We start from the raw sequence: 13225 nt of genomic DNA, 5'->3' as shown, positions 1-13225 counted from the left end.
TAAGGCACTCCTCTGTTTTCGTGGATGGTTGTGAAGAAAAAGCATATCAGGATACATATTGTATACATTTCTCCAACATTAAATTGTACCTTTGAACCTTTGAAATCCAGTGCAGAACAAGTCCTTCTGGCCCAACGAGCTGAACTGCCCAAGTAACCCATCTTTTAAGAATAGCATAATCACAGAACAATTTACACTATAAATCTGTTCAGGGTGCCTACTGTATCTGGTGCTCCCAATGCAGCCACCTCCAGACTGGTGAGACCTAATGTAAATCTGGGGGCTACTTTGTCAGACACCTCAGTTCCATCCTCCAAAAGTGGAATTTCGCAGTAGCCAACCAATTCAAATCCTACCCCCATTCCGGTTCCTACATGTCAGTCCATGGCCTCCTCTTCAGCCACAATGAGGCCACTCTCAGGGTGGAGGAGCAACACCTCATATTCTGTCTGGGTAGCCTCCAACCTGATGGAATGAACAGCGATTTCTCCTTCCAATAATTTATTTTTTCTCCCCCTTCTTCTATTCCCTACTCTGGCATCTGACCTCTTCTCTTTACCTGCCTTTCACTTCTTCCCTTTCTCCCAAAGTCTACTCTCTTCTCCTATCAGATTCCTTCTTTTCAAGCCCTCTACCTTTCCCACTCACCTGGCTTCATCTTCTAGCTCAGGGGTCAGCAATCTTTTTGCCTCTGTGGGCCGGATCGCGTATTAATGAGCGGACAGTGGGCCAGATAAATGCCATAAAAACTTGAAATACAGGAATTATCCATTTAAATACATCTAGTTGTGTTTTGCCTCCAGTTAATGTAACACATACTACAAAATCATTTGTGCTTAACTAAGGATGCTAGCGAGTAATTAAAGAACTCAGTTTAGTTTTTCTGTCTCACCATTGCTGGTGCCCCATCAGTTGTGATGCCAATTAGCTTCGACACATTAAGTTTCATTTCTGACATAATTTTCAGCAAAGCCTCAAAAAATGTCTGCTCCAGTAACTGTGTCCTTCATAGGAATTAATTGAATAAACTCTTCAAAAAATTTGAAAAAGTTGAGGTTTTGAAAAGTTAAACTCCTCACATAAACACTGCAAATTGAGCAGTGTCTCTCAAGTCTGTACTCTCATCAAGCGTAATTGGAAAAAAAAATGCAATTCGTTGCAGGCATCCCTTAAACAACTTTTAACATCTGCTGACATTTCTTCAACTCGCCGTGTGATTGTTCTTGCTGACAGGCCGATAGATGCAAATAAAGATTTCTTTTCAGGACAAACAATATCCACCACTGCCAGTAAACAGTAATTCTTTGACAAACTCTCCATTTGTAAAAGGCTTCATCTTTTCTGTAATACGTTTTGAGACTTCGTAGCTGGCACGGGTATTTCCTTCATTTTCACGGCTTTTTCAGCACTCAGCGTCGACCTTCCTGCGTTTTGCATTCATTGCCATTGGAATTTTTTTCTTTGATTTTATTTCAAAACGCGAGTTATTCAACAAGTATCATAGCACATGTAAACATCTGGATATTTAGCGTGGATTTCTTATTAAAACACAGCGACGCTGTTTCTGTTTCCAAATTTGAACGATCCCATCTGAAAACCTGCGTGTGCACGGAGAGTATCTAATACATATCAATAAGGTAGTCTGCCTTCCCGTCATTCATATATACCAGTGTTTGGTTTGGAACAAAACAGAACCTGGGGCCAGTGTAACAAGACGCCATGCATGTCCATCAGTGTGATTGCATGAAAGGCTCAGAATAAGGAAAGATCGCTTGCGGGCCAGATAAACATAGTATCTCAATATTTGCTCGCCTACCCCTTTTCCAGCTAATCCTTGTTCCCCTCTCTCCACATTTTTATTCTGGTCCTTCCCGCTTCCTTTCCAGTCCTGAAGGAGGATTTTGGCCAAAACATCAACTGTTTATTCATTTCCATAGATGTTGCCTGACCTACTGAGTTCCTCCAGTATTTTGTGTGTGTTGCTTTGGATTTCCAGCAGCAGCAAACTCTCATGTTTACAATTTACAATGACCAATTTACATATTAACCAGTGCGTCTTCAGACTGTGGGAGGAAACTGGAGCACCCAAAGGAAACTCGTGTGCTTACAGGGAGAACATACAAACTTCCTGCAGATGGCACTGGAACTGAATTCCAAAACACCAAGCCATAACAGCTTCGCGATAACCACAACACTATCATGGCATATAAAGCCAACAATCTCATCTCAATGAAGAAGCAATGCATAATCAAGGCATACATTGTCCACCTCTCCCCTTCCTATTATCCAGGCACCTGACACTCTTTCCAGGTGAAGCAGCAATTCACTTATGCATCTTCCAATCTAATATACAACACAATGTGATCACCTTCACTTTGCAGTACAGATGATAACTTTGCAGAGTAGTTACACTCAACCTGTAGGTGTCACTCCCAAGCTCCCTTACCTGCCACTTGATTTCTCCATCCATTATTACTGGACCTATTTATCTGTGGCCCCTGCACTGTTCTAACAAGGTCCAACATAAGCTTGAGAAACAACATGTCATCCTGTTAGGGCAAGCTACAGCCTTTTGGACTCTAATATTACAATACTGTGCAAAAGTCTTAGGAACATGTAAAAAATACTGTGAAGAGAAGGTGCTTTCAAAAATAATGAAAAGTTTCTAAACATCAATAATTGTACTGCAGAGCAGTAAACAGTAAAAACCTAAATCAAATCAATATTTGGCGTGACCACCCTTTGCCATAAAAAGTGCACCAATTCTCGTAGGTACACTGCCGTGCAGTTTTATAAGAAAATCAGTTGAGAGCTTGTTTCAAGCATCTTGGAAAACTTACCACAATTCTTCTACAGACTTTGGCTGTCTTGCTTGCTTCTGTCTCTCCAGGTAATCCGAGACAGCCTCTGAGATCTGGGCTTTCTGGAGTCTAAACCATTTGTTGCAGAACCCCTTGTTTTTTTTTGCTGAAGATTGTTCTTTATAAGCCTGATCATGTATTTGGGATCATTGTCCTGCTACAGAATGAAGTTGGGACTGATCAGACACCTCCCGGATGGTATTGTGTGATGAATGAGAATCTGCATGTACTTCTCAGCATTGAGGATTCCATTAATTCTAACCACATCACCGACTCCATTTGTAAAAATGCAACACCAAACCTGCAGAGAACCTCCACCATGCTTCACTGTTGGCTTTAGACACTCGTCCATGTAGCACCCTCCAGGTCTTCTACCAACAAACGGCCTCCTGTCTAAGTCAAAAAATTCAAGTTTTGACTTGTCAGTCCAAAGCACTTGCTACCATTGTTCAGCCCCCTAGTCTTTGTGTTTTTATGCGTAGGTGAATCTCCTGGCTTTGTTTCCACTTCAGAGGAAAGGCTTTTTTGGTAGCAACTCTTCCATGAAGACCATTTCTGACAAGACTTCTCCAGAATATAGAGGGGTATACTTGAGTTCCAGTGGTTTTTGTCAATTCAGACCTGATAGCAGTGCTGGACGTCAGTTTGACGTATCACTTGTCTGCTGCACTCAGCTTCTGTGGCCGACTACATTTCTGATCCTCAACCTTGTCAGCTTCTTTGTGCTTCTTTAGAAGAGCTTGGACAGCATATTGAAACTTCTGTCTGCTGCAAAATTTCTGCTTAGGAGAGATCTTGCTGATGCAGGGTGACAACCTTGTGTCTTGTTGCTATGCTCACTCTTGCCAAGGTGTAACAATTCATGATTTGAAAGTTAAATTGTCACATCTGCCACACCCTCACCTTTTAGCTTGGTTGCCCTTCGCCCAGTTTGATTCCTTCTACACCCATTTCTGTTTCAGTTAATCAGTTTAGTTCATTCAGCTCATTATGTCATAGAGCATTACATCATCCTGTTGTTATATTTGTTTAATCATGCACTGGCTATATACCTGCAAAGTAATCAAGTTTTTCTTTGAAAAGTGGTCCATTACCTAATATGTTACTTTCTTTAATGAAATACAAACATTTCTCTAACATTCAACTTTTTGGAAAATGAATGTTTGGAAAAATACAATTTGCTCTGTTCTATGACACACAAATACAGAAGGCAAAAAGTAAACATATATAAAAAAATTTAGGGGTGCCTCAGAATTTTGCACAGTACTATAGATCCAAAGTTCAAAGTAAATTTATTATCAAAGTACATAACACGTCACCACATAAAACCCTGAGATTCATTTTCTTGCGCACACACTCAATAAATCTAATAACCTTAATAGAGTCAATAAAAGACCAGACATCAACAGGGCGGACAACCAGTGCGGAGAAGTCAATAAACTGTGCAAGCACAAAAAGAAAGAAAGAGAGAAGTAAAATAAGAACAAGCAAGCAACAAATATTGAGAGCATGAGAGTCCTTGAAAGTGAATCCATAGGTTATGGAAACAATCCAGTGATGGAGCAAATAAAGTTCAGTGAAGTTATGAAGTTATTTCCACTGGTTCAACCTGAGAGTTGAGGGGTAATACGTAACTGTTCCTGAACCTGGTGGTGTGGGTCCTGAGGCTCCTGTGCATTCTTCCTGATGGCAGCAGCAAGAAGAGAGCATGACCTGAATTGGGTGGTGGGGGTCCCTGATGATGGAGGTTACTGTCCCCAGACAATGCTCCGTGCATATGTGCTCAATGGTGGGGAGGGCTTTACCCATAATGGAATGACTCATATCCATTACTTTTTTTTTGGTAGGATTCTTGTTATTGGTGTTTCCATACCAGGCAGTGACGCAACCAATTAATATACCCTCCACCACACAACTATAGAAGTTTGTCAAAGATGTCATGCCAAATCTTTGCAAACTTCTAAGGAAGTAGAGGCACTGCTGTGTTTTCTTTGTAGCTGCACTTGTGTGCTGGGCCCATAACAGCTCTTCTGAAATGATAACACCCAGGAACTAAGTTTTTGATCCTCTCCATCTCATAGTCATACTTTATTGATCCCGGGGGAAATTGGTTTTCATTACAGTTGCACCATAAATAATTAAATAGTAATAAAACCATAAATAGTTAAATAGTAATATGTAAATTATGCCAGTAAATTATGAAGTAAATCCAGGACCAGCCTATGGGCTCAGGGTGTCTGACCTTCCATGGGAGGAGTTGTAAAGTTTGATGGTCACAGGCAGGAATGACTTCCTATGACGCTCTGTGTTGCATCTCGGTGGAATGAGTCTCTGGCTGAATGTACTCAACCAGTACATTAAGTAGTGGATGGGAGACATTGTCCAAGGTGGCATGCAACTTGGACAGCATCCTCTTTTCAGACACCACCTCTGATCCTCCAACAGGAACTGACTCATGGAACTTTGGTTTTCTCCTCCTGAAGTCAACAATCAGCTGCTTGGTTTTGCTGACATTGAGTAAGAGTATGTTGTTATGGCATCATTTACCCAGATTTTCAATCTTCCTCCTATATGCTGATTCATTATCACTTCTGATTTGGCCTATGACAGTGGTGTCATCAGCAAACTTAAATATGACATTAGAGCTGTACTTAGCCACACAGCCTTGTGGTACTCCTGTGCTGATGGAGAATGTGGAAGAGATGTTGTTTCCAAGCCAAAATAGCTGAGGTCTGCAAGTGAGGATATCGAGGATCCAAATGCACAAGGAGGCGTTGAGGCCAAGGTCTTGAAGCTTATGGATTAGTTTTGAGTGGATGATAGTACTGAATGCTAAGCTTTAGTCAAGTATCCTGATGTATGCGTCTTTGCTCTCCAGGTGTTCCATGGTTGAGTGAAGAGCCAATGAAATGGTATCTGCTATGGACCTGTTGAGATGGTAGGCAAATTGGAGCAAAATTAAGTGACTTCTCAGGCAGGAGTTGATATGTTTCATCACCAGCCTCTCAAAACACTTCATCATAGTGAATGTAAGTGCTACTGGATGATAGTCATTGAGGAAAGTTACCATGTTCTGCTTAGGCACCGGTATAATCAAAGCCTGCTTGAAGCAGGTGGGTACCTCAGACTGCCAAAGTGAGAGGTTGAAGATCTCAGTGAACAGTAAATTGAACAGCACAGGTTGTTAGTACTTGGCCGGGTAATATCCTGATGGATGCTTTCACATCGGCCTCAGAGAGTGAAATCACAGGGTCACTGAGGGTTGTGAGAGTTTGTGATGGTTCCTCCATGTTTTGATGTTAAAATAAGCAAAGAAGACATCGTGCTCATCTGGACGCGAAGCCCTGTTGTCACCTATGTCACTTGATTTAACTTTATAGGAGCTGATAGCATTCAAACCCTGCCACGACTGTAGGACATACTTCGTTGATTCAAGTTTAGTCCAGAATTGCCACTTTGCCCCTGAGATGGCTTCCCAAGATCATATTTTCTAACTTTCTTAGTCACCAAGAAATGCCACTGATCTGGCCCTCAGCAGCTGGCAGATCTAATGGATCATCCAGGGTTTCTGGTTGGGGAAGACTCTGAATGACTTTGTAGGGGCACACTCGTCAGTGATACCTGCATACAGCACTCTTCTGGATAGACCATGAAACCATTTATTTCACTTCTTTTATGTCTTTTACGTTTGTTTTTCATCTTGAATGTGATTCTGGAACTGTTCGAGCCTGTGATTTGCAGTGTGGAGATCGTTTGGGTGTTTCAGTGCTCTGCAGTCTCCGAGAGGAATTGAGAAGGCAGAGGCAATGTGCACAAACCTCGTGGCAAGAAGACTGTGGGACAGGGTGCGACCCAATGTTCGACTCCATTTTGCCAATTAAAGCTTCCACTGTTCACCAGTGAGGGAGATTGAAACAGAGGCCAAAGCAGAAGGTGAGTGTTGGCAACCTGTGTTTTGATCGCTGGTGGGATCGCTCTGCTGCCAGACAGAGAAAACTGCCTTTTGATCGCTGGTGTGATCACTCTGCTGCTGGAGAGGGAAGACTACCTTTTGATCACTGGTGGGATCGCTCTGCTGCCGGACAGGGAAGACTGCCTTTTGATCACTGGTGGGATTGTTCTGCTGCCAGACAGGGAAGACTGCCTTTTGATCACTGGTGGGATCACTTTGCTGCCAGAGAAAACTGCCTTTTGATCGCTGGTGGGAACATTCTGCTACCAGATAGAGAAAACTGCCTTTTGATCACTGGTGGGATCGTTCTGCTGCCAGACAGGGAAGCTTGTGTGACCTGCCGCTGTGCCCAGAGAAAACCCAAGTTTTGTGTATTTTGGATATGAACTTGGACTATGGCTATTTTTACAGTCTTATATTTTGTGTTTTTCACCTGATCTTTCTTGTTTTTGTGTGTGGAGGAGGAGGATTTGGGGTCGATGTGCCTGATCAGGATTCTGTTCGTCTTTTTGTACCGGGGGGCGGGGGGGGGGGTAGGGGTGATGATCATGCTGCCATTCTCTTCATTGTTTTCTTTCTTGGTTTCATAGCTATCTGGAGAAGAAGAATTTCAGAGCTGTAAACTTTGATAATAAATGAACCTTTTACTATAACAGTTTTTATAAAGTCCATGACAACCGTGGTGTATTCATTCTGATCCACAGATGAGTCCTTAAACACATCCACCGACTCGAGCTGCTGCTTTGCCTCCCACGACCGTGTCATTGTTGTCCTAATCTCTGGAGCCTTGCTCTTTAGCCTCTACCTGTAGGCAAGTTGAAGGACAGCCAAGTGATCAGATTTGCTGAAATGCAGTCTTGTGAATGGAACGATAAGCATCCCTTGTCCCAGTATAGCAGTGGTCTAGCAGACTTCTGGTGCTACAAGTTACATGCTGATTGTAATTGGGCAGATATTTCTTCAGATAAGCTTGATTGAAACCTACAACTATGATAATGAAATGCGTCGAGCAAAGTGTTTCGTGTTTGATGACGGCATCATGCAGTATTTCAAGCACTTGATTATAGTCAGTCACTGGTGGTATTAAACTGCAGTCAGGATCATACGGGAGAACTCTCTTGATATATAGAACAGGCAGCATTTGATTCTTATCTGTTCAAGGTCAGGGGAACACGAGTCTGACAAAACCATCACATCAAAGCACTAGAGTTTAACATGAAATACACCTTTTGACACTTCCGAATCAACAGTTCGATTCATCTCGTGTATGGAGAAGCCTTCGGGTCTGATCACCGTATCTGGCATACTCTGAGTACTCTAAAACACAACAATTCCTCATTTTCCCATGATAAAGCACCTGTACCCTTGAAGTCCTCAATTTTGTTCTCAAGTGACTGCACATTTGCCTTCAGGTTACTTGCTCTATTTCTTTCTTTCCACCAGTATCAGAATTGGCCATTGCTGCCAGTTATTCACCTGTTTTTATTCTCCACTGGTATGGTGCTAGGCATGTCCCATATAAGTCAACAACACATACACAAAGAAGTGCCGTGTGCTAAAACTGCCACATTAACTCATTTGTTCTCATCCTATCAGAAATATTCCCTTTATAGTACACATACCACCACCCAATCTCTATCACTGAAAACCAATTAGCTTTCTCTTTTCTCAGACCTGAAATATTAGCTGTGTCTCTATCCACAGACGCTTCCTGCTCTGCAGAGTGTTTTCAATATTTTTTTCTTTTTTTTTATTATTAATGGAGAGAAATCTTGGGTTAGTCCAAAGAATCACTTATGCAAATCTCTGAAGGCTCATCAACAAGTGCATATGGTATCAAATAATCCTGCTGCAGATTATAGCTCATTATTTTCTAAACATTTTTATTTCGTTAACTTTCACATGTACAGAAAACTAATACAGTGGTACAGAACAGAGCAAACTTCCACACTTGATATTGGCAGCTGTCACAGGCAGCTTTAAATTATTGGGTGGGGTGTGTGTGTGTGTGTGTGTGTGTGTGTGTGTGGGGGGGGGGTCAGCTGAATCTATTCTGGCTTTGAGTGCGGAAATCTGGGCCTGGGTCCCTTTCCGACAAACTTGTTAACAAGGGAAAAGATTAAAAAAACAAACACAAAGAGTAGTACAATAAAAAAACCACAATGAAAAATGATCCATGTACAGAACTGGCCACCTCATCTTCATTGAATGTGATTAATTTATCCATTTATATAATATACCTTGAACTAAAGATTAATTATACATACAAAATAGGAGTTGACTACAGAGGCTGACCAGTTTCATACTATCCAGTTTGACAGCAAATGACTTTCCACATTATGGCAAATAAAACAAAAATAAAGTACTGCTAAAGAATACTTATAAGTTTTGTAAAAAATGTCAAAGATGACTATCCTTCGAAACTACATCTGCCGGATGAGGTAATTATCAAGCCCACCAGTACAGTATAAAGGAAGAAACAGACAACTGGCCACTAATCTCCATGCAGCACATTTTATCCATTCACAAGGCCAGCTAGGACAGTGTCTTCATTAGAACAATTAACAATTCCTAATTAGTTGATTCAGAAGGTAGTTGGGATGTTCAGGAGATGGAAGGATGCTGAATAAATTGCCTTCTATGAACACATTCTGATTTACTTTGAAGAAAGCTCAGAAAGTCAGTAAGCCAGAAAAATGAAGACTTCCCTGATCTGCTGCCAATCAAAGATCTGAGTCTATGCCTTGTTAATATAATTTAGGTTCAAATGTGAACAATTAACTTAAAATAAAAACAAACATTTGACCTGCAAGGGAATCAGGGGAAACGGGGAGAGAGTGAGAAAGTGACATTGAGTTCTGCAATAGATCAGCCTCAATATTATTAAATAGGATTCAAGGCGACAACTTACCTACTTTCTTACTTCCATATAAAAGAAGAATGTAAAAATATCTGATAACTAGCTGAAGAATAACTTTGGAATAAATAGGATACCACGGTTGCTGAAGAATGAGCAAGTACTGAAATTACTAACTTAATTTATGAAACTTGAGGTCGAACACTGGGATATATCAAAATCCATTTAAGTAAAGAGAAATTAATTTCTGTATTCGGCTGTAAATGTTAACATATCTGCTGTGCTTAATTATCCCTACAGCATTAACATATCATAATCCACAAATAAATAAATCCCAAATAGAGAAAAATGACATTACCAATATGGAGTACCAATAAACGATTTCCTTTTTGCTATAGTTGCAGTAATCTGCGCAGAAACTCCAAAGTCAGCTGTAATGCAAATAGCAGGATAACAATTGCATTAAAAGATATTCCATTTGTGGAGTATTTAACCTGTTTCTAGTCTTTTTATCCTTCCTTGATGTGCCAGTGCCAAGAATCTGCATCTTAATTGTTTCACTCAGCTCCTTTCTACAACCAATATGACATCAGGTCATTGTGGTGCCTCTACTTCCTCAGGAGGCGAAAGAAATTTGGCATGTCCCCGTTCACTCTCACTAATTTTTATCAATCCACCATAAAAAAAAAATCCTTTCTGGGTGCATCACAGCAAGGCATGGTAACTGCCTTGACCACGAGAAACTGCAGAGATGTGGACACAGCTCAGCACAACACACCCCTCCATGGGCTCTGCCTACACTTCCCATGGCTTCAGTAAAGCAGCCAACATAATCAAAGCTCCCTCTCAACCCAGAAATTCTCTCTTCTTCCCCCCTCCCATCAGGCATAAGATACAAGAGCCTGAAGGCTGAAAACTTCTTTCCCACTGCTAAGAAACTGTTAAATGGTGCCTAGTTTGATAAAAATGGACTCAACCTCACAATCTAACCTATCATGGCCTTGCACCTTACTGTTTGTCTGTACTGCACCTTCTCTGTAACACACTATTCTGGATTGTGTTATTGTTTTCCCTTGTATTACCTCAAAGTACTGATATTATGAAATGATCTGTATCAATGGCACTCAAAATAATTTTTCACTGTACCTATCAGTTTTATTTACCAATTTGTGATGCAGCACTGTGCAATTAAAAGAAGAGCAGAATGCTTTTCCACCTCCATTCACTTCTTACTGAGAAACCCAAGTCACATTGAACTGTAGGTATGCAACAAATATTTTAAGGGACTTGCAAACAAAGGCCCTTCATTAAAATCTGTCTTTTACTAAAGCTGCAATTGTTATAGTGAAACAAAACAAAACTCCCTTTGCACTATAAATTTAAACAGGGAATTACTGGGACAGTTCCACTAAACCAGAATGAATAGACATTCAGACCAAGGTATCTGAAATTTCACCCCTTAACCTTTCTCTTTTTGCCTTTAAGAATAATACTTTTGGTTATCATGCTATTTCACTCAGTGCCCAATTTAGTGAACATCCCTGTGACTAAGTGTTTTACAAATAAATCATTATATTGTAGATTCATAAACAAGTTTAAATCTTTTTTTCAACCCTGACAGTTCTGATCTTTTCAAAACCTGTTTGCAATTTCTGCTCCACTCTTCCTGATCTGCTTTACAAATGCGAGCATTCTGATTTTCCCATTTTCCTTTATCCTTCGACTTATTTACTCTGGTTTTTAAACCTTGCATTTGGAATAATATTCATGAATATTAACAAGCCACAATACGGAAATCCCAATTCAATTTACATTAAAAATTTGTAATAGACAGTAACAATCACTCATTAATAATTTAATAATTCTGAAAAGAGAATATATTCTTACCTAATTTCACATGGCCATTATCTGTCAGAAGAATATTTGCCCCCTTAAATGGGAAAATGCAAAATTTAATATACTGAGTACTTGGCTTACATATTTAATAACATTATATTGTTAGTTTCCAATTGATATCAAGTAATCGTATTATCATAAATAGGATTACATATTTTTACAGAAATTTCTGGGCGTTGTTTAATAGTTCGATGATTCATGGTGGCAAACTTAATGGACAACAAATGTACACATCACATTCAAAACACTGATGTTTCCTTTACCCACAAGTGTTCCTTAACCTGCTGAATTTTCCCAATACTTTGTTTTTGCTTCAGATTTCCAGCATCACTTTTTTCCCCCTGATTTTCTTATCATATCATTTGTTCTTAATCAACTCAGGAATGTAAAACAAACATATATGGAAAACAAAATCACTACAATTGTTGGGCATCTAAAGAAAGTACTAAAAACAAGTTAGGCAGCAGCAGATTCTAATTTGGACCAAAATATCAATGAAAGTCTAAGTGAGAATATCAAAACATTTCTCCTCGATAAAATAGATTATGATTAATATGGATGAAAAAGTATGCAACTTCAACATTCTGATTAAATCAACCATTGAAATTATCTCTATTTCACAACAGAGTCTGACACTTTACAAACATGGTTACAAAGCCAAGGCCCTTCTCATCCATGTTACGACCATGAATGATTAACACTAGTGTGGGACTGATAATAACAGGATTCCCCCTAAAGTCTCCCTACTTGGCTGTACTACCAATCCAAACTGTCACATTTAGTCGTGTGGTCCATACCAAAATCGCTCGGAGCCCTCTGTGAGAATTTGTGTTTTACTCTTCATTATTTAAAATCCACTCAATCGCAACACTTCCCCCCCCCCCAGGTACTCTGTCTTTTGCTCACATATTTCTCTTCCTCCAGAATTTCAAACTCCATTATACTTCACCTTGCAAATGTTCCCCTGTACTCACTGTTCTGATGTCTGCCTTTAATTTACCTCTCTATATAAGCCAAATTCGTAATCAGCCAATCTTTGCTATCTCACCTGACTTCTACCTCCATTATCTCAATCTCTAACAGCCAGCTTCCACTTCCAGTTCTACATTCTTCCATGCCTACTCTTATGGATCTTTCAAATATCCCTCATAATGCCACTTTCAAACTACCACTATCCAAACTTTTCTTCACCAGGGAACTGGAAGTCTACATCACCAGTTAAGTCCATTCTCCTTCCTCGTATGCACTGTTCCTCCAGCTTTGTTGCATTAATTCAGAACTAGCCATACACCCCAGATTTTCTGGATTATATAAAGCATTACTTACAGTTTCTAACTTCTGACAAAACAGCTCATTACTCCAAGATCATTCTGTAAAGATAATCCTTAAATACTTTTCCTCCCTCCAAACCACCTGCTGAAAGCACTTCCCTGTGATCTTTTCACTCTCGGCATAAGAAAAAGCATGGGTCTGCTTGCACTGAGATCATCTGCCCAGTCACCCAAGGTTGCTTTGCCTTAAACATGCATCTTCCCCAGTTTCTCACTTTTCCCTCATTCTTCCCCACCCCCATCTCATTCTCTCTCCCAGCTCATATGCGCATGACCTACACTGTGCGCATTCCACATCCCCCAACTAAACTGGCCATACAACTTCCAT

The 13225-nt window shown here is 40.3% G+C and overlaps 1 protein-coding gene across 6 annotated transcripts in view; it reads right to left on the bottom strand.

Moving 5' to 3' along the window:
- Positions 1-13225, bottom strand: part of map4k3a (mitogen-activated protein kinase kinase kinase kinase 3a) — a 272080-nt gene that overhangs the window by 137396 nt on the left and 121459 nt on the right. For all 6 annotated transcript variants that reach the window (XM_063056371.1, XM_063056372.1, XM_063056373.1 and 3 more), the window contains exons 7-8: positions 11558-11600; positions 10029-10101 (exon numbers count right to left, since the gene is read on the bottom strand). In XM_063056371.1, the coding sequence (XP_062912441.1) occupies positions 10029-10101; positions 11558-11600 (116 nt within the window). The remainder of the gene's footprint in view (positions 1-10028; positions 10102-11557; positions 11601-13225) is intronic.

The sequence above is a fragment of the Mobula hypostoma genome, chromosome 8, assembly GCF_963921235.1.
Source record: "Mobula hypostoma chromosome 8, sMobHyp1.1, whole genome shotgun sequence".
Taxonomy (NCBI): Eukaryota; Metazoa; Chordata; class Chondrichthyes; order Myliobatiformes; family Myliobatidae; genus Mobula; species Mobula hypostoma.
The sequence above is the reverse complement of the archived record's forward strand: the minus strand, read 5'-3'. Positions and strand labels throughout refer to the sequence as shown.